Source organism: Heptranchias perlo, chromosome 7, assembly GCF_035084215.1.
Source record: "Heptranchias perlo isolate sHepPer1 chromosome 7, sHepPer1.hap1, whole genome shotgun sequence".
Taxonomy (NCBI): domain Eukaryota; kingdom Metazoa; phylum Chordata; class Chondrichthyes; order Hexanchiformes; family Hexanchidae; genus Heptranchias; species Heptranchias perlo.
Genome location: NC_090331.1, coordinates 21398621 through 21420580, shown reverse-complemented (window position 1 = coordinate 21420580; position 21960 = coordinate 21398621). Strand labels below are relative to the sequence as shown.

At 40.0% G+C, this 21960-nt stretch overlaps 2 protein-coding genes across 8 annotated transcripts in view; one reads left to right on the top strand and one right to left on the bottom strand.

Annotated features, from left to right (window-relative positions):
- The window catches only part of mmadhcb (metabolism of cobalamin associated Db), a 33201-nt gene extending 19175 nt beyond the window's left edge, over nt 1-14026 (bottom strand). For 2 of the 7 annotated variants that reach the window (XM_067987164.1, XM_067987171.1), the window contains exons 1-7: nt 13930-14026; nt 10094-10133; nt 8785-8859; nt 7706-7850; nt 3089-3306; nt 2050-2158; nt 1109-1239 (exon numbers count right to left, since the gene is read on the bottom strand). In XM_067987164.1, the coding sequence (XP_067843265.1) occupies nt 1109-1239; nt 2050-2158; nt 3089-3306; nt 7706-7850; nt 8785-8859; nt 10094-10102 (687 nt within the window). In that variant the 5' untranslated portion in view covers nt 10103-10133; nt 13930-14026. Of the gene's footprint in view, nt 1-1108; nt 1240-2049; nt 2159-3088; nt 3307-7705; nt 7851-8784; nt 8860-10093; nt 10134-12916; nt 13497-13536; nt 13910-13929 lie in introns of those variants that run through there. The other 5 variants (XM_067987166.1, XM_067987165.1, XM_067987167.1 and 2 more) reach the window with 5 other exon arrangements.
- Nucleotides 14027-14390: 364 nt separating this feature from the next.
- Nucleotides 14391-21692, top strand: LOC137323557 (spermatogenesis-associated protein 24-like). Its single transcript, XM_067987163.1, has 6 exons — nt 14391-14573; nt 17154-17219; nt 18322-18452; nt 20895-20965; nt 21338-21440; nt 21536-21692. Exons 1-6 carry the CDS (start codon nt 14442-14444, stop codon nt 21645-21647), a joined length of 615 nt encoding a protein of 204 aa, XP_067843264.1. The 5' UTR covers nt 14391-14441; the 3' UTR covers nt 21648-21692.
- The last annotated feature ends 268 nt before the right edge of the window (nt 21693-21960 follow it).

Here is a 21960-nt window from a genome sequence, read left to right as displayed (position 1 = left end):
TCATAGTGAAATGCAGTAAGATTATCTTGCAGGATAAACTGCACAACACTGTTGTGAGTGCGGCTTGTCCAACATGGCAGCAGTCACACGGTTCCCTTTTTGTAATGTTATTTAACAGAAGTTGCAACCTAAGTTTTTCCTGCACAACTTTCATCTTGTAATAATATAAAATCACTCAAAAAGGACACTTCACTGAATACCAGAACGTTAGGAAAAAACAATCTTTATTACTGCAAACTACCTGAAAAGTCACTAACTACTCTAGTTCTAAACGAGTTTCCTAGGTGTAGCTATGGTTATAGTGAAGACAAGTGATTTGGCACTGCAAAAAAGTGGACAGAAATCATGAAGCAACTGTGGGGGATACTTTTCTCAATAATCCCAGTCGGTTTCTCCCCCATCAGCACTTTAACTTTCAAGTGCCAGTGCTCTGCCTTTTCCTGCCTGCCTAGGAGTAATGAGTTTTCCAGCTAATTACTGGATTATCTGATCATACGGTTGGCTCCCTGGCAATCTTTAAACAAAGATTTTAGATTGAAGTGCCAGCAAGCTGAGTGGAATAGAATGCTGGGGACTAACAGCTACCATCAGTTTCTGGTAGACCAAAGCTTTAGTATACTGACAGATGTAGAGTGGCCCTTTTAAAACATCTCTTACAGTATTCTCCTTCAGCTTATTTCAAATTCATTAAAACTTACAACACTCAAACAGCATTTTACCGACAGCAGCACAATGTTCTACAAAAGCAAGAGAATGCCAATCCAGTAGTAAATAGGCAACTGCCCACCATTTTAGAGTCATTTATTTGGCTAGCCACACCCAGCACTTCCTGGGCTGTCATCATTCTTTAAAATTACTATTGAGCAGCTTAAGTGAAGCTTATAAGTCTACCAAGGTTGAAGCGAGTAAAGGAAAAGACAAGGTAAATCATGTAATACTGATAAGGTAATGTCAAACTTGGGTTTTAAACTCCATAGGGAGATTAGAGGAGGAAGGGAAGACTGAGGGAGTTTTTGATCAAGGCTACAAATTCACTCTCTCTCTTCAGGCACATTACATATTTTCCTTTGGACCCACATTAATACATAGATTAACATTCGTTACTTACTTTCTCCAGTAGCTGTTCGCGTTCCACCTCTACTGCTTCATTCCATATAGTCATATCATTAATACTCCTTTGGGTTACTGTAAGGACTGTGAATCCAGCAACTGGAGCCTCAGGAAACATAGACTGAAAATCTGAGAAAGAACATGAAAACCGAATCAAACCTCCGGCTCCAAACACACAAAACCAACAAATCTAAGTGTTCTCGTTGTATTCACACCAGACTTCGAGCTTTTACTGAGTCTATGCTGACGCTGCATTAGTTGGCTTATGATGGTGAGCTGAGTGGAACTGAAACATGGACCAACAGTGGTAAGAGAAAATAATGTGGTCTAACCAGAATTTTGTTAGGAACAGCATAGCAGCCATATGGCTAGGAAAGCATCAAATGGCATATAGAGGTCTTTAAGATTATGAAAGGGTCTGATAGGGTAGACTTAGAGGAGTCCAAAACTTGGGGCCATAAATATAAGATAGTCATAATAAATCCAATAGGGAATTCAGGAGAAACTTCTTTATCCAGAAAGTGGAATTCGCTACCACAAGGAGTAGTTGAGGCAAATAGCACAGGTGCATTTAAGGGGAAGCTAGATCAACACATGAGGGAGAAAGGAATAGAAGGTTATGCTGATAGGGTGGAACATAAACAGACCAGTTGGGCTGAATGGCCTGTGTCTGTGCTATACATTCTACGTAAAAGAAAATAAAGAGAAAGACATGAGATGGAGAGGGATTGTGTTGAAAGAGGCATCCTGGATAGGGGATTTACAGTTAAGGAAGCACCCTTCTTCCAAAACTTGTGAAGTGCACATCAGAACAGTGCAATGCTAACCCACTCACATGCTACTTCTGTGTGAGGATATTTTAAATACAAGGATGTGTTTTCCTACCTCTATAAAACTTAAATTCAGTTTAAAGAAACTTTAAATAAAAACAAGACAGACCTTTGCGTAGAAGCTCTGGGCAGGTTTGTATTGCACATTCCACCTTTGCATTCTCAAAGTAATTTTCTGCAGTAGTGACTTGCTGTGGTTCAGGCTCAGCTTCATTTCCCTGGAATTAATGGGGAAAACAAAGCATTATTCTCCTGGAAATGTTGATGACAAGATCATTATGGTGAGTCTAATTTTCATTCTGCTCTAATTACATAAGTTCATCACACACACTTTGTTACAATAACATACTATAATAACATGACAATACGATAAAAAGATTGGCTAGGCAATGAAAGTCACCAAGGGATGTGGCTCATAATTAATCCCCATTAAAAACCATTCCCACACAGCAACAACTAATAATTGTTGTCCAAACTACAGTTTTATTCTTTTCAGGATTCTAAAGTGTACAGTTTTACCCTCCCCTACAATAAATTCCGAGATACCTATCTGTAGCAACAACATTATTACAGAGACATGAAATTGTGAGTGGTCACTATGTTAAAAAATTCCTAGATAACATTTAAATAATGACTCTAGTAATGTTTACATTTAAACAAAACTCCTTAATACTTCATATAAGGCACGTAACTTGTCTTGTTAATACTGAACCAGCTAAAATCTTAGAATTTTGTATTACAATGTCATCAGGCTTCTGCTGTGATTGAATCGGATGCAATAATGTGCACAATAATTTGATCAGTGTGGTGAGACTCCAATTGGCCAGCCATATTTAACGGATAGCAGCAAAATATTAGCAGAGACCAATACAAATGAAAAGAGAACTAGGGTCAACAACACTTCTCACAAAATGTTGGTCACCAGTTCCATAAAAAGAATGGAAACGGATGTTAATTGTTTGATATAACCCTAGCTTGGAATCAGACATTTCAACGCGAGTTAATATCATGAAATGCTTTAAGAAGATATAAAACCTAGCAAAAAATTCAAATTATTAGGGAATCAGTGAAGGTTGAAAAATTGACATCACATGAAAAGCCAACAACCCATACCTAAAAAGAAATTATTAAAAATTGTGTTTTCTTGCCTGAAATTCGTTGACAAACTGTGCAAGAATGAACTCATGCTTCTCACTGGTTAATGGCTCAGTTAGCACATCTGGTAATATTCTGCGCATTGGGATTCTCTTCTGGTTAGTAATGCCATTAATATGGGAATCGAACCCTATATTACCCGGTAGCTGAAACCTCTGGTCCTGAGGTCCAAATGGCCCCATCTTGTCATCAGGCCATATAGTCTGCAAACCTGACCATATAAGCAGAACAGAAAGATACTCAGGGTTTTATTAAACTCAGCACATTAACATTTACATAAAAGCGAGGGAGAGGAGAAGAAAATCAAAAAACATCACAAGACCCGTTACGAAAAAAACCCAAAATTGATCTGAAGTGGAGACCTTCATATCAGGAGCTCTATTTCTAAAAGATGTAAATGCTTATATGCAGATTTATTTTCTTTGTAGGCACCAGTTTTTCTAATGTCATTACTTATAAAAGCAAATGACCATTAAAATAAGACGAAAAGCAGAGCGTGCAAGTGTTTTTTGCTCGTTGAGTGCTGTACTTCCTTGATTACTGAATGGTGGTAGATGTTTGTTAAGTAAATAAACGCCTGAGTACATGTGCCTTTATCATCTGCGTGTATGTAAGACATTTTCTACTAAAATTAGTGCATGTGGCTAAAATGGTGTCACTGTACCAACTGTTTTAATTTCCATTGGATAACACTAACCTAAACAGGCAGACATTTAACAACTCATCCAAAAGACAGCAGCACTGCCAATGCATCAGCTCTGCATTGAAGTGTCATCTCAGATTTTATGCTCAAGTCCACAGTGGGGCTTGAGTGCACAATCTACTGACTCAAAAGCAAGATTGCTACCAACCAAATCAAAATATAAGGCATTGGTCAGAATCCATCTGGAATACTACATGTAGTTCTGTTCACCTAATCTTAGGAAGAATATTTACAGGCCTTGAAACAGTACATTTGTGAGCACAAAAATTATTCTAGGGATCAGGAGTTTAAAAGTTATATAAGGAAAGGTAAAGGAGGTTCAGCTTGTTTTCTTTGGAAAAAAAGGAGAGAGCAAGATGATCTAATCGACATTTTCAAGATTATGAAGGAAACTCATTTAATTAATTACTAGACAAAATTAATTGTCACTTGGAAAAAAGGGAACGTTGGGAGAGCACGCAGCACCATGGAAGCGACCCCAAGCATTTAAACAGCAGCACGGCAGAGCGCCAGAAGAGCGCGCAGCACTACAGGAGCGACCCCAAGCATTTAAACGGCAGCACGGCAGAGCGCCAGAAGAGCACGCAGCACCACGGGAGTGACCCCAAGCATTTAAACAGCAGAGCAGTAGCAGAGCATCGAGAGAGCAGGGAAAGCAAACTCTGAGAAAATTCGCAAAAGTGACGTCACAGTTGACGTAGCGGAGGAGCCCGTGAAAGCTAAGCTAAGACAATTTAGTATACACGCTATAATATTAATTGTGGTTGGTTATCATTGATTGAGAAATAACTATCTTAAAAAAGGGTAAATAAAGAAATAATTAAGTAAGAATCAGAGAAATTAATTATTTACTAACTGATTTGAAATCAAGGTAAACCCATTTACTAACTATAATCTTAACTTCCAGTGATTTTATTAGTTCTAGAAATAAAGTATTGCGAACTAATAAACAAATAATTATTTAGGATAAGTATCTAAGGGGATAAAATAAACTAAGTTAGAGACGCTAATGCTAAAGGGATCCAAAATTGTATCAAATAAGAATCTGGTATACATAAATAATATATAAATAGGAGATAAAACATATAAATAACGTAAGAGGCATATATAATATAAGTAGACTCTAAATAGAAAGGAGGGGCAGCTGAAACCCGTTGCCTGCAATTTCTGAGCCATATGGGAACTACAGGACACTTCAGCTGGAATCAATGCAGGACATAAAGGAGGTTGAGAATTTCCTGGATCATACGTTCCAGGAGGTGGTCACCCCACAGCCACAGAGAGCTCAGGACAGTAAGTGTGTGGCCATCCGGCAGGGTAGGAAGAGGCAGGCAATGCAGGAATCCTCCGGGAGTGTGTCGCTCACTCACCGGTTTTCAGTATTGAATACTGGTGAGGGCGATGACACCTTGGAGTGCACTCCGGAGCATGGCACCATGGGGCAAAGGACTGCACAGCGAATTGTTGGAATGCAATGGTTATAGGGGATTCAACAGTCAGGGGGACAGACAGGCGTTTCTGCAACCGCTGACATGAGTCCGCATGGTGTGTTGCCTCCCCGGTGCCAGGGTAAAGAACATCACTGAGAGGGTGCAGAACATTTTGAGGAGGGGAACAGCGAGAAGTTATGGTACATGTGGGAACCAATGACATAGGAAGGAAAAGGGTTGAGGTCCTGCAGTCACAGTTTCAGGAGCTAGGGAGGAAGTTAAAAAAAAAACAGAACCTCAAAAGGTAATCTCTGGATTACTCCCAGTGCCATGTGCTAGTGAGTATAGGAATAGTAGGATAAAACAGGTTAATGCTTGGCTGGAGAAATGGTGCAGGAGGGAGGGTTTCAGATTCCTGGGGCATTGGGACCAGTTCTAGGGCAGGAGGGATCTGTTCAAGATGAACGGGTTGCACCTCAACAGAGCTGGGTCCAAAGTCCTCACGGAGAGGTTAACTAGTGTTGTAGGAGAGGGTTTAAATTAATTTGGCAGGAGGGTGTGCACCAGGATGAAACATTAGAGAGGAGAAACAAGGTACGGAGAGGACTGGGAGAAACAAGTAGCACTAGAGTAAAGAATAGTTTAGAAATAGGAGGGATCAGACAGGGCACAAATGCAAGGCAGTCTAAGATGAGTTTGGAGTGCATGTGTGTAAATGCACGTAACGTGGTAAATAAGGTTGGTGAGCTGCAGGCACAAGTCGCCATATGGGACTATGATATAATGGCAATGACAGAGACCTGGCTCAAAGAAGGGGAGGATTGGGAACTTAATATTCTTGGCTACAAGGTATTCAGGAAAGATAGAGAAGTAAAGAAACCGGGAAGGGGGGGGGGGGGGGGGGCAGTGGCAGAACTGATCAAAGAAACTATTACAGCACTGGAAAGGGATGATGTAGTTGAGAGGTCAAAGACAGAATCTATTTGGTTAGAAATAAGGAACAATAGAGGAGCTATTACCCAATGGGTGTGTACTATAGGCCACCAAATAATGGGAAGGAGATAGAGAAGCAAATTTGCAGGCAAATTACAGAAAGATGCAAGAAATATACAGTAGTGATAATGGGGGACTTCAATTATCCTTATATAGACTGGGATGGTAACAGCGTAAAGGGCAAAGAGGGGGAGGAATTCTAGAAATATGTACTAAAGAACTTTTTTGATCAGTGTGTTTCCTGCCCAACAAGGAAGGAAACAGTGCTGGAAGCAGTTCTGGGGAATGAAGTGGGGCAGGTGGAGCATGTTTCAGTAGGGGAGCATTTGGGAACAGTGTTCATAATATCATCAGGTTTAGAATAGTTATGGAAAAGGACAAGGAACAACAAGTGTAAAAATACTTAACTGGAGGAGGACTAATTTCAGAGTTTAAAAGGGATCTTGCCCAGGTGAATTGGAATCAAAAATTGATAGGTAACATAGTAATTGAACAATGGGAGGCCTTCAAGGAGGACATGGTTCGGGTTCAGAGTAGACACAGTCCCACGAGGGGGAAAGAAAGGGCATCTAAAGCTACAGCTCTCTGGATGACTAAAGACATAGAGATTAAAATGAAACAGAAAAGGAGGCTTATGACAAACGTAAGGTTCATAATTCAGTAGAGAACCAAACGGAATACAGAAAGTACAGAAGAGATCTAAAAAAAGGGAATAAGAGGGGCAAAGACAGAATATGAGAATAGATTAGGGTTCCCTGCTATGTTAGCTACTAAAGTATTTTATAAACATATAAATAGTGAAAGGGTAGTCAAAGGAGGGTGGGGCCATTTAGGGACAAAAAAGGAGATCTTCTTGTGGAGGCAGAGGGCATGGCTGAGGTACTAAATGAATACTTCGCAACGGTCTTCACTAGAAAAGAGGATGCAATAGTTCACTGTGATGTAGAGTTCAAATAAAAGGGGGCACGGGTTAATAATCGGAAAGTTAGGAGGAAGAAGGGAAGTCAGGGAGAATTTTTGCGCCCAAAGGATAACAGAATTATGGGGCAAATTACCAGTGAAGGCCACTGAAGCAGACAATATAAATCAGTTCAAGAGATATCTCAATACATTTCTGGAGAGATGGGCTTATAGTTTATGGTGAGGAGGACAGCTGCTGCTGATCTCTGAAAAAGAGATAGCCTTGTTGGGCCTAATGGCCTTTTTCTGATGTTACATATATTATCCATTTCTCAGGGTATTTAAAAAACCTGGATCACGTTTCCTTTCAATCTTCTCATCTTTGATAAGTTCAGTTCTACGTGCATCTTCATAATTTACAAAATTAAAGACCCAAAATCATAATGTGCAGGCACAGCCTCCTGAGCATGATTACCTGTACTTAAAAAATCCCCGACAGTAGTCTTCCAAATGAACTTCATCCACCCTAACCTTTGTCCAAGTGTATTAACACAAATGTTGACAGAGAGGAAAATTGCTCTTACCTTGATCGGGTGGCATAACTGCAATATAGGGCTCATCAGAGCCTGAAGAGCCTGCTGTGGAAAATGTTCTGATGGCTGCTATCCTTTTAACCAATACATGAACCTCTGGCAGGTAGGTCACTAGCCTGGCCTTGGTGCAGAGCACCTGCATGAGTGGAACACACAATTAAAAGGAACACATTCTAATTGTTGTAAATTTTCATATTACCAATTGCTTGTAGTTAATTTTTCAAACTACAAGCAATTGGCAGTGCAAGCATGACTAACATATGTCCCAGAATTAACCTATAAAAGATGAAAACAAATTCATTCGAGAAACAAATACGCACTAGAAGGGAACAGTCTTAAGTTGGCAAACTTTCCTGCGTGGCTTTTATAGTTTGTGGGTCTCCCTGGTCTGCTGCCCCAATCTAGCAGAGATTTGGACTCTGGATTGCCTGCCAAATTAACATGCCTCCTGTGCCATGTGGTTTAGACTGCTCCCCTAAGTGAAAGACAGGGAAATAGTGGAAGGGAAGGAAAAATAAAAGAAAAAAAAGAACTAATCACAAAGTAGTAACAAAACAGTACACTTTATTAAAAGGAGAGTGCCACAGAAAATAAAGACAAAGCACAGGAGAAAAGTGTCGGAAGGTTCTAAAAAAAAAATTAACAATCACCTAAAGAAAAACAAGGAAACTTGGAAAAACAATTGACTAAGAAAAGTGAGGTTAAAAAAAAAATTCAGAAAACAAACCTTCATTATGTCTTTAATAAATGCTTTTAAATGGAGAACTAGGTGACGTAGTAGGTTACATACTGCCTTTCACCTCTGGGACCTAGGTGCAAATCCTGCCCAGACCGTTGGAATGTCATTCTTTCTACTGACTGCAAGGGTCCTATTTCTGCTAATTGTAAGGGTCCAATATGAAATAAGCTTGGTCAGTCTCAATCCAGTTCCTAGTGGGCATGGGCCTACACCACGAAACTATATTGAGCACTAATTGGCAATCTCAGAGAAGTCACATGATGGTCAGGAAATGGGGGAACAAAATGTTACACTGATGCAGTGGGGATATTCTGGCTGCGCTATACCTGACCTTAGGAGTGCTTGATGCTGACATTGGGTGTCTGAAATGAGAAGAGTTCCATTCCCCAGCACTAACATCCATCACCTAAATGTGCACAAAAATAAATACAATAGAACAAAGAAATGTATTTGCCTCCATCAAAAGGAAAGGAAACAACTTGCATTTATATAGCGCCTGTCACAACCTCAGGATGTCCCAAAGTCCTTTACAGCCAATGAAATACTTTTGAAGTGTAGTCACTTTTGTAATGTAAGGAATTGTAATATAGGGAAATGCATTAGCCAATTTCTGCACAGGAAGGTCCCATAAACAGCAATAAGATACATGACCAGATAACCTGTTTTAGTGATGTTAGTTGAGGGATAAATATTGGCCAGGACATCGGGGAGCGTGCCCCTGCTCTTACTTGAATAGTGCCATGGGATCTTTTACGTCCACTTGAGAAGGCAGATGGGGTCTCAATTTGAAGTCTCATCCTAAAGATGGCCCCTCTGACAGTGCAGTGCTACGCTTAAGTGTGAAACTGGATTATGTGCTCAAGTCTCAAGAGTGGGGCTTGAACCCGTGGCCTTCAGACTCAGAGGCGAGACTGCTACCATTGAGCAAAGGCCTATGTTATCTACCTCATGACATTCACTCATGCAGTCCAGCCTCAGGATTTTTCTGTAGAAATATACCCACATTTCTTTTAGAAAACTGCCAGTTTGCTTTCTCACGATGAAAAATTGGAAAGGATAAATTAGATCAGATAGAAAATAAAGTTAAGGTTAATAAAAATAGGATGGTACAGTGTGGGGGAAGGGAAGACAGCAAGCAAAATTAAAGCACTGAATTTTTCATTAAAATTGGTGTTAAGTCCTTTTTTTTTAGCACCTTAGGTTGATAATATAATAAAGCTAATCCTGACATTTACCGTAATATTAGTGTTCATTTCAGTATAGCAGTATATGAATTTAAAACTTCCAAAAGCAGACAGGAATTTTCCTGGACCTGCTGACAGTTTAAAAATTAATTACAGAATGGAGGCATGGCCACTACCATATTGATCCCTAAACAGATAAGCTTTTTTACAGGGGGTGCCAAGTGACATTTGGCACAATGCAGTGGGACAAAGTAGTGGGAACAAGCTGTTCACAAGTTACTCACAGGCAGATTCAAATTCTTAAATAAAAAAGGAGGCATTTGCAGGTTTTAATTCTAATTCAGACAAATCAGGAGGGAAACAGGTGCCCCCCTCCCATAGTAATTTCACTATTTGTTCATATACTTTTCATTCTTGAAGAAACAAACTAAGCCAAGAAAATAATCCAAAAGGTACCTTGGCCATTTTCCTAGGTTTCTGCAACCAACCACCCCTCCTGCAGAACAGAAAACAAAATGAGTACCAGAAAACAATTATTTTAATGAACTTCACAAATAACTTTGATAACATTGTAGCTGTAACTGGCATAGGTCAAAGCAGCTTCAAGTTTCTCTAGTTTAGCCACCCAGGTTTTGAGAGCTGTGGGTTTTCTCTATTCCACCCTTGATTTTCATAGGGTAAAGACTAACAACTCCATTATCAGAATCTAGTGTTTTTTAAAATTAATTATAAACCTAAAAGCTTTCAGTATCGTTGCCATCATATGTGGCAACTTGACTTGACACTTATAAAGGTACCACTGTACCTAAGGCATAGCATGAGAGTATTTTTTAATATACTGAGACCTAAGTAATGGACCAAGGCTATAGTGTGGGACACCATAAACCCCAGGCAAATCAAGTGATGGCGATACCAAACTTGGGTTTTAAAAGATACAACCTGGATCTAAAAACAGGAACAGCCTGTCCCAACATAATCTCATGAATCAACTGCCCTAAAAACAGCAATAAATTGTACTACTTTAAAAAAATCACAATGTCAATTTTCTGCAGATTTAAAAATACGAATTTGTACTAAGATCTACTACATTTCTCATTTAAAACAGTATACAATCATACAATCTGCATTTCTACTAGGCTACAGTAAGCCTACTGCTGTGAGCTTTAAACCTAGCCCACGTGAATAAGAACAACAACTTGCATTTATAAAGCACCTTTAACGTCGTAAAACATCTCATGGCTCTTCACAGGAGTGTAATCAGACAAATGGGATATCTTTAAAACCTACTATTCAAGAGATAAGAAACTAATTATTCAAATACTTCAGACAAACATTTAAATATTCACTGAAGTGCCTAGTTTTACTTTCAGCACTGCATTATCATTGCAGAGGTTAGAGACAACAACTGTGTCTATCCACTAAAAAGCAAGAAGCAATTAAAAATGATCCATAAAGTTAGCAGAGATTGACTCACAATGGATATTTCTGAAGTAAATTTTACTCTGCAACAGCAAGTTTTTTTTTCCTTTTATAGAGAAAATTTCAATAGACAAAGCACTGTGGTCTAGTAAGAAAAATTGCTATTTGCAAAAAATATCTTTACAACATAGCATTTGTTTCAAACAGAGCAGGCTTTATTAATTTAAAATAAGTAATCCTCAACCTCATCAGATACAATTATGAAGTCCAAGAGGTCACTAATTAATTCAGTAACATTTTTTTTGAAGAATACTAGTTTGAAAAGAAAAACAATCCCATTTGCCAAAATATAGAGTTACACAGTGAAAAGTGACCAAAGAAGTGTAGAAACACAACTGTTCTTCAAGTGTGTAGAAACTTTTTGAATAATTCAAACTTGGGTTTTACCATAAAACCCATAAGAGATAGGAGCAGGAGTAGGCCATTCGGTCCCTCGAGCCTGCTCCGCCATTTAATGAGATCATGGCTGATCTGATTTTTACCTCAACTCCACTTTCCTGCCCTTTCCCCATATCCTTTGACTCCCTTGCTGATCAAAAATTTGTCTAACTCAGCCTTGAATATATTCAATGACTCAGCCTCCACAGCTTTTTGGGGTAAAGAATTCCAAAGATTCACGACCCTCTGGGAGAAGAAATTCCTCCTAATTTCCGTCATAAAAGGGCAACCCCTTATTTTGAGACTATGCCCCTAGTTTTAGATTCCCCCATGAGGGGTAACATCCTCTCAGCATCTACCCTATCGAGTCCCCTCAGAGTCTTGTATGTTTCAATAAGATCTCCTCTCATTCTTCTAAACTCCAATGAGTATGGACCCAACCTGCTCAATCTTTCCTCCTAAGACAACCCTTCCATACCCGGAATCAACCAAGTGAACCTTCTCTGAACTGCCTCAATGCAAGTATGTCCTTCCTTAAATAAGGGCACCAGAACTGTACACAGTACTCCAGGTGTGGTCTCACCAGCACCCTGTATAGTTGTAGCATGACTTCCCTGCTTTTATACTCCATCCCCCTAGAAATAAAGGCCAATATTCCATTTGCCTTCCAGATTACCTGCTGCTGCACCTGTACGTTGACTTTTTGTGTTTCATGTACGAGGACACCCAGATCCCTCTGTACCCCAGCAATTTGTGGTATTTCTCCATTCAAATAATATTTTGCTTTTTTATTTTTCCTCCCAAAGTGGATGACTTCACATTTTCCCACATTATATTCCATCTGCCAAATTTTTGCCCATTCGCTTAACCTGTCAATATCCCTTTGCAGACACTTTGTGTCCTCATCGCAACTTGCTTTGCCACCTATCTTTGTATCATCAGCAAATTTGGCCACAAGACACTCTGTTCCTTCATCCAAGTTATTGATATATATTGTAAATAGTCAAGGTCCCAGCATTGAGCCCTGCGGCACCCCACTAGTTGCAGATTGCCATTTTGAAAATGACCCTTTTATCCCGACTCTTTGTTTTCTGTTAGTTAGCCAATCCTCTATCTATACCAGTATATTACCCCCAACACCATGAGCTCTTATCTTGTGCAGTAATCTTTTATGTGGCACCTTATCGAATGCCTTTTGGAAATCCAAATATACTGCATCCAGTGGTTCCCCTTTATCCACCCTGCCCGTTACTTCCTCAAAGAACTCTAATAAATTTGTCAGGCATGATTGCCCCTTCATAAAACCATGCTGACTCTCCTTGATTGTATTATGAGACTCCAAATGTCCTGCTACTACTTCCTTAATAATGGATTCTAGCATTTTCCCAATGACAGATGTTAGGCTAACTGGTCTTTAGTTACCTGCTTTCTGTCTCACTCCCTTCTTGAATAGGGGTGTTACGTTTGCAGTTTTCCAATCCACCACCCTTTTTTCATGCTCCAAATTCAAGACTTAAAAATGACACTATCTTTGGGGGGGGGGGGGGTGACAACATATTTTGTCAGCCAGACAAGTGGTAATTTCAGACAGCTGCCCTCTTCCCCAACCAATAGAAATTTGAAATCCTCAGATATCACCTCTATCCCCCTTCAGACAAACAGGAAAATACTGAACACATGACCACTAGACCAGAAAGAGGATGGATTTCGTAGCCACTACACTTGTAAAGTGTTTACTTTCCAGTGATGACATCTGAAAGCAAATTCTTTGGCCAAGTGGCCCAAGTTAACAAACTCTACTACTCATTATAACGTCTAAAGCTATTTCTTCACGATTACTTTTTAAAAAGTAATTTATTAACAAAATTCATACGGATTCAGATCGTAATATTCCAAGTGTTTCCCTGGGGGTTGTTTACAACAGTGGTCAATTCTCAACTCCACTTTGTAACTATTTTCCATTCAGTGCGGGACTAATTTAAGAATAGTTTCCAACTGTCGATCTAAATTTTAAACAAACTGTATTTCTCACTGCTCTTTACCTGCTTCAGCCCTAGCTTCCAAAATAGCTGGGAAACAAAAACAAACTGGAGTTGGCTGATCCACAATTCAGGGCAAGGTTAATGTTGCCACCGGTTACGCAATATTCGGGGTGAGAGCTCCAGATTGCCGGGGGGGAAGGGGAGCAGCTACCTCTCGGGACTGGGACCTGTCAAGAGTCAGGCCGGCTCGTCTGGACGCCCACCACCCCCCAGACACTGCTCACTGTCGACAAGACGAGGGAGAGCCCGCAGATCCAACGTGACTCAGGCCCGTTCAGCAGCTGTTCGGCTCCACTCTGTGCAGTTAATCGCACATCTACAGTTTTATTTGGTATTAAATGTTATCATATCTCCCCGAGGTTGGGGTTTTTGACTCCTCCCGCTCAAACTCACACACAGATGCACCTTCCTCCTCCTCCACCTCTGCCCTGGGTCACCGTCTCACCAGCGACCACTTCCTCTACCCATCTGGCGAACGCTCCACTACACACGTTCGCGCGACGTCATTGCGTCAGAAATCGCGCCCTTGCGTCACTTGTAACCATGGCGCTGCGTTTGGTCCATAGCAACGGGGCCCTTATCTCCCCCCCCAGTCCTTGTTCTCGCATTGAAAATGTGATCATGTATTTAGATATCGTGACGGATAATAATTGCAATTAGTTTTTTTTAAAAATGTAAATATCAACACAGTGGTCGAGTAAACCAATGCTGGCGTCAAATAACCCACAAGATTAATGTTTGCCTTTTTAAAAAAAAATCCTCGAAAGCGTCGTTGTCGTCGTTACGCTCTCTTCGTGAGCGTTGTTTCCATTGGGTGGTTTTATTACATCGAGCCGACGCTGATAGAAGCTGCGATGTGATTGGCTGTGTTGGCGCGGTCGGTTGAAGGGGAGCAGGTCGAGCGGATGATGGAGGAGGGTGAAGCCGGCGGTGGTGGTGGTGACGGCGGCGGCCCGGGCACACACAGCGTGGTTCACGGACAGCTGCAGGATATTGTCCTCATGCAGCAGCGAAAGATTCGGAGCTTCTGCGAAATGGTGAGAATTGGCCCTCCGCCTGTAGATGTCTCTGCTCTCGGGCTCCTGTTAAAGTTCGTGAGCGGGAGGCCTCCTGGAATCACCGGAGCGACGGCCTGGATTAGATGCTCAAACTCCTGGAGTGAGATTTGAACCCAGGACGGTCTGACATGGTAGAGTGCTGACAACCCGCTGTCTCTGTGTTCTTTTAAAACCCATCTTTTTGGTCAAGCTTCCCTCCTACTCATGGGTTGATGTCTGTTTCCTTTTTTTCTGTTTGCCTTTTTCAAGTGCTTTGAAATGTTTTGTTTAATTGTAACTCCAGAGACTTGAGCACATAATTCAGGCTGACACTCCAGTGCAGTACTGAGGCAGTGCTGCACTGTCGGAGGTGCTATCTTTCGGATGAGACATTAAACTGAATGGTATGTGGATGTAAAATATTCCATGGCACTATTCAAAGAAGGGGAGAGGTGTTCTCCGTGGTGTCCTGGTCGATATTTATCTCTCAACCAACATCACTTTTAAAAAAAAAACATAATCTCATTGCCATTGGTGGAAACTTTCTGTGTGAAAATTGACTGCCAGGTTTCAACATTACAACAGTGACTGTGTGTCAAATGTACTTTATTGGCTGTAAAGTGATTTGGAACACCCTGAGGCTGTGAAGGGTGCTTTATAAATGCAAGTTTGTTCTTTCTTTATAAACATGATCTAAGTGCAGATTGTTGTTGCTATTACTCAGAAGTTAGGTCCTGATCTGACTCCTGAGTGCATTAATATCCCTTGCATGAGCCATTTGCATTAGAAGCAGTATAACTCCAGCCTAAGTATGCTGTGGTGGTAACTGATTGATTGTATTTTGAATTGCTCTATTGTTTTTGTCTCTATTGTTTGATAGATTATTCTAAACATTTGCCATTTTTGGCTGCTGTTCCAAATTTAATCTTCACTAATTTGCATCTATAATCCTCTGGTTGTATTAGTCTGCTTTTATCATGCCTACAATTGCCGAGGCTCTGGCCACAATCTTCCTTCCAATCCTCCTTAGGTTTGGGGATGGTGCTGGAGGAGTGGAGGATTGCAACTGTTACACCTGTGTTCAAAAGAGGGGAGAGGGATAAACCCAGCAATTACAGGCCAGTCAGCCTAACGTCAGTGGTGGGGAAACTTTTAGAGACAATAATCCGGGACATAATAAATTGGCACTTGGAAAAGTATGGGCTAATAAATGAAAGTCAGCACGGATTTGTTAAAGGAAAATCGTGTTTGACTAACTTGATTGAGTTGTCTGATGCAGTAACGGAGGGGTTTGAGGAGGGTAGTACGGTTGATGTTGTGCATATGGACTTTCAAAAGGTCTTTGATAAAGTACCACATAATAAGCTTGTTAGAAAAATTAAAGCACATGGGATTAAAGGGACAGTGGCAGCGTGGATATAAAATTGGCTGGAGACAGAAAGCAACGCGTAGTGGTGAACGGTTGTTTTTCAGACTGAAGGGTCTATATAGTGATGTTCCCCAAGGGTCGGTATTAGGACCGTTGTTCTTTTTGATATATATTAATGACCTGGATTCGGTATAGAGGGTAGTTTGTAGATGACATGAAACTCAGAAATGTAGTAAACAATGTGGGGGATAGTAACAGACTCCGGGAGGACATAGACAGACTGGTGAAATGGGCAGACACATGGCAGATGAAATTTAACGCAGAGACGTGTGAAGTGATGCATCTTCTCCCCACCCTCTGTCTCACTGTGGTTCTCTACACTTTCTCTTTGTCACTTTGACTTATCTGGAGTGGGATGGTTAAAGCTGAATGGAGGGGGAGCCCAGCTGGGCTCAAGGCTTGAAATTGGACCTACATCTACCAGTGACATTAGACCTGTGCATTTCTCTTGTGTGTCGTTGCATTTTATCACTCTATTGGCGCTTATCTGTGATTTGGTCTTTCTTACACTTTGAATCTGTTGTGTGTATGTGTGTATGTATGTATGTTTTTCTTTCTGTCTCTGCATTCTTCATTTATCTAGTGGGTTAAATTTTGGTTCTAACAAGATATCTTTAAAAGCAAATAGTTTTGTGTATATTTTTTGCTGTACAATGTATATGCCAGAGACAGAACAGAGCAGTAACACGAGCTTGGCTTATTAAAAAAAATTAGCTCCACTGGTGCTCTTTTGAAGACAAATCATTGCAACTCTGTAATATTACTCTTTTCCATTCTTATTTGAATTGTACTGCAGTATTTAACAATTTATTATTAAATATTACACTCGGCTAATCATTTTTGATGACTACCAGACTGCATAATCTAGTAGGACATGACGCGTTATTACTGATGTTTAGTTAGGTTGCAGCTTTAACCCCACCCAGGGAATCTATTCTGTGTTGCGTATCTAAACTGCTGTAATCAGTATAATGTCAAACTATTCTTCTGTCATCGCAGATGTGATCTTGCTGTACAATCAAATTAATTAATTCTGTATATACTACTACTAAATTCCTGGTCGTCAGCTCAGCAGCGATGATGGGACCGAGAATTCTTTATTTTTTTTGTACCAAAACTGCTTAACATAGTATAATGCATTCCATATTTAGATAAGACAGAGAGAAGAGGAGTCAGTAAGCAGAGAGGAATTTGAAGATCTTCTGAAGGAGTTGGAGGTAAGAACTTTTAATCAAATAAGGAGGTAACCATTAATAAGACTGATCTATATATTTTCAATATATAGCTCCTAATCATTTTCTATACCAATGCATTTTTCTGTAACACTTGTGTTTATAATTTCAAAATGTTTATCAGAGACTCATAAAAAAAAATGACCTTCAAAGCACTACCTACATCATTTGTCATTTTAACTGTATGAATAACGTTAAGGTGTGAGTTTATTCATAATATTGTACTTTACATGTCTGCTGACCAGTCCCCACTATAGATATTCACCTAAACTAGCTATTATTATCATTCAACATGAGAAAATCTTGAAAACCTTACTATGGTGTTTGCTATATATGGTTCACTGAACCCCTTGCATCATATTTCAAAGTGTTTCATTGTTCTATTTATAACTGAGACAAAAGCAGCTGAACAAATCCACCTGGGCCAGCAGCAGGTGAAAAGCCACCTCCCTACCCTAACCGCACTTCCAGAGGAATTACCACTAGTGAGGAAAATCTATTCCCTTGTTTCAATCTCTTGAAATTTTAACTCACATGATACTCATGAGGTTGCCATTAACCCAATGATGCCAAACCTATCCAGCATAATTTCAATTATTTCTGCTGCTTCAAAAGTCACACATCACGTTTGCTAAATATATTCCCTCCAGTTCTTTTCCCTCTTGAGCTGTCAGTTTTCCCAATACCTTCCTTAAACTTCTAAATTGTAGTTATAATAGTCATAGAATCATAGAAAATTATGGCACAGAAGGTGGCCATTCGGCCCATCGTGTCCTTCCGGCGATAAAGAGCTATCCAGCTTAATCCCACTTGCCAGCACCTGGTCTGTAGCCCTGTAGTCTGTCTTCTCTTCCTTCTGATTCCATTCCAGAGCTTCTGCAGGCAACAACATGACTGACTCCATTTATGGCATCCCATTACGGTCAAAATTTCAATACAGCAGGCTGTGCTGATGATGCAACCGCATTGTTTCCAAAATTTAGGCCAAGACTGCCAGCACCAGATAAAAATAAAATCAAACAGAAGATTAACACCATTGCATGAAGGTCGTATGTAAAACTACTAACTCTGTCATGCTTCTTTACAGAATGAAAAACTTGAACATGCTAAAACTAAAGCCTCACTTTCCAAGGAGTCTGAAAGGCTGCAGTTTGCACTCGGTGAAATAGAGATTCTAATGAAACAGCTAGAACGGGAAAAGAAGGCCTTTGAAAATGCGTAAGTTTTTTTTCACTTGGCTACCTAACAACAGTGACTACATTTTGTAAAGTAATTCATTAGCTGTGAAATTTTTGGAGATATCCTGAGGACTTGGAAGGTATTATTTAAATGCAGGTTTGTTCTTTACAATTGTGTGCTCCCTTAGTATTACTGTGGACATTTTTGGTACTGATTCTATTGTTTTGAAAGGAATTGAACTTGTCACGTGATAGGAGTAGAACCTAAACATATTAAGTGTATTATAAGTACAGCCCTTGTTAATGTTAAAGTAGTGTGTATTTTATGCTTGTTTGATCTTAAGTACACAACTGCTGCATTAGTCTTGAAGGTATGATGCAACTAGTTTTAAAAACAACCTTCATGCAATGGGGCTAGTCTTCTGTTTGATTTTATTTTTATCTGGTGCTGGCAGTCTTGGCCTAAATTTTGGAAACTATGCTGTTGCATCATCAGCACAGCCTGCTGTATTGAAATTTTGACCATAATGGGATGCCATAAATAGAGTCAGTCATGTTGTTGCCTGCAGAAAAATATTGTTGCCTGCAGAAGCTCTGGAATGGAATAAGAAGGAAGAGAAGAAAGACTATTATAACTACAATTTAGAAGTTTAAGAAAGGAATTGGGAAAACTGACTTGAAGAGGGAAAAGAACGGGAGGGAATATATTTAGCAACTGTGATATGTGACTTTTGAAGCAGCAGAAATAATTGAAATTATGCGGATAAGTTTGTCATCTTTGGGCTAATGGCAACCTCATGAGTACTAAGCTAGTTAAAATTTCAGGAGATTGAAACAAGGGAATAGATTTTCCTCACTAGTGGTAATTCCTCTGGAAGTGCAGTTGGGGTAGGGAGGTGGCTTTTCACCCACTGCTGGCCCAGTTGATTTGCCTAATTGGAATAATTTTGGGTGTGATCTAGGCGGGTATTCCTGCAGTGCTGGTTAGCCCTATTACAGTGGGAGGGAGAAAGGAGTGTCGCTGCTGCAGGCCTTGGGCACTTGCAACAGCAGAGCATGGCTGGTTACTGAAGGAGGCAGCAATATTTGTTATTATTAGGCATGCTAGCCAAGTGCAATTGATCAACTATGATAGATTGCCCTCCATTTGGGGGCAATTTGAAATTTAAACCCCTCGCTGCTTTCTTAGCAACTCTTCCAGAGTGCAATGGTGTTCCTAATGCCTGAGGTATAAGTGGATGGTACGTAGGATGACATATTTTCTTCATTTAATATGCCATTTGAATACACCCATTCAAATATGGCAGGACCGGCAGGGAGCCAGTCGAATGGCTCTTAGCTGATTTTCCTCCCCTACTCCCCTGATACCTCCTGAAAACAGGTGGGAAGCAATATTTAGTCCCATGATCTTTGACAGATATATAAAATATACTCTCCAAACTTGCCTGATAACTACTTGTATCCAGTATTTAAATTTAGATTAGCTATTTGAAAGAATCCGTAGATTCCTTTAGTCACTGCAACACAAGTGATCTATGTCTGATCCAGTGTGCAGTGGAATCCTGATTATTATAATCTAAGGGACCTTCCTCCATCAAGTGGATAATAGAAATTGGCAGATAATGGGGAGTTCCTGACTCGCACTTCTAATTTGTTGCTCTAAACTTGAATGCTCTATATTTTCACCCACCCACTCAGTCCACTGCAACAACACTTGCCTCCATTGGTCCTGACGGCAAGATTAGTTGGTGTCATACAACTGATCCATTGGATAATTCACCCACAGCTGACCAACGTAATCTCCAGCAACCTTGCTAAATATGCTATCGCAGTGCCAGCCATGGAGGGGCCCCCAAGGAATCAAAGTGAGTGCTAAAGGTAATACACATTCTGCTCCAACAATCCCACTGGCATCCTCCACAACAGTTTACACAACAGAAGAATGCACTTAAATGGGCTGGTTTGATATTGAGTACTGCAGAACCTGTGGATAGGACCCATGGTTGTGAGCGGATATTGCCATTAGGGCTCATCTATGAACCTGGAGCCTTGTGGTTGGCCGCGAGACCATTTTGGCGTTCTATCTTGAGTCTTTGGTGGATCTGATGGCTGGCGTTGCTGCCAGGTTCGGTAACTGGAGTTGCAGATGAGTACGTGGGATAGCTGTGAGCTAGTGGATCAATGGATGAGTGTACAGCACCAAGCGACCTCACTGACAGGATCAACAAAGGCGAATGCTGTTGAGAATTAATGTTCATCTCTAATCTTTGAGTGTAAAATGAACAGGAAACGTATAATCAAGATTCCACTATATAGTTCGCTTAACGTTTATGCCCCTTTTTGAAGGGGAATGCTAACTGATTTTTATTTGCAGTCAGTTAACATTATTGTGGGCATTATTATGATTTAGCCTTATTTCAATAAATTATTTTCATTATTGCTCTATAATGCAAACATGTCTCTGTTTTCATTCTTTTCAAAGATTGGAAAGCATTAAAAACAAGGCATTGAAGGAGTCAACCAAAAATGACAAGTTAATAAGCAAATGCAATGGTAAGTCATAGTGCTGTTCTAAACTGTGCATATTTTATTATATGGAATTGTCACAATTTATTTTCTGAAAACCTATCAAGTTTTTTTTTAAAAAAGTGAACCTGCTAACAGTTGTAACATTGTTCTGCCAAATTCTGCTGTGATTTTTATTCAAAAATATGATAAAACTGATCGATGAATCTAGGGGCCGATTTTCCTTCTCGCCCCCACTCCCCCCACATCTGCTTTGTGGACAGGAACAGTGCAACAAATGTGCGCTATGTCTGTCCATAATATGTAGTAGATTTTGTAATGGGGGGTAATTCAGCAAGTCTAAAAAATAGATTTAAATAGAAACTAATTATTTGTGATAACTAAATATTTTCTTTGCAGAGATTGAGAGTCAGATAGAAAAACAAGATGATATTTTGAGTACCAAAGAGGATCAGATTAAAGAACTTTGTCATCTACTTGCAAAGCAGAAAGATATATTGAAGTAAGTGTAAATCTTTCTGCAGGAGAGTTTTGATGTGTAGTGGTGGAAAATGTTTTTAATTTTGTGAAGGGACTGATTTTGTGTTCTGTATACAGGCAACAGGTTACTGACTTCAAAATACAGAAACAGCAAGATGCTTACATAGCACGTGTACTGGAAGAAAAAAAGAGGAAAACATTTGGAAAGTCCCTTCATGTCCCTAAGTAGCAGTGTCCACACAGACTTGTAAATAAACTTAAATATTTCTTCAAATATTGTGTTAGCATTTGGCAACTGACTAAATTTTGGGTTGTTGTGGTGAAACTGATGCTAAGCTCGACATATAATTGTCTTAACAGTCCCCATAATTGTAATGGACAAAGCAGCAGCCAACAGAACATCAAATGGATTGTCCACCGCACAACCTGTTCTGGTGTTAGTTTTCATGGTCATGGTCCCGGTGACTTGAAGCACACTTTTTAAGCAAAGAATTGAGTGAAATACAGTGAGATTTGTACAAATTGGGAATCTATATTCCATT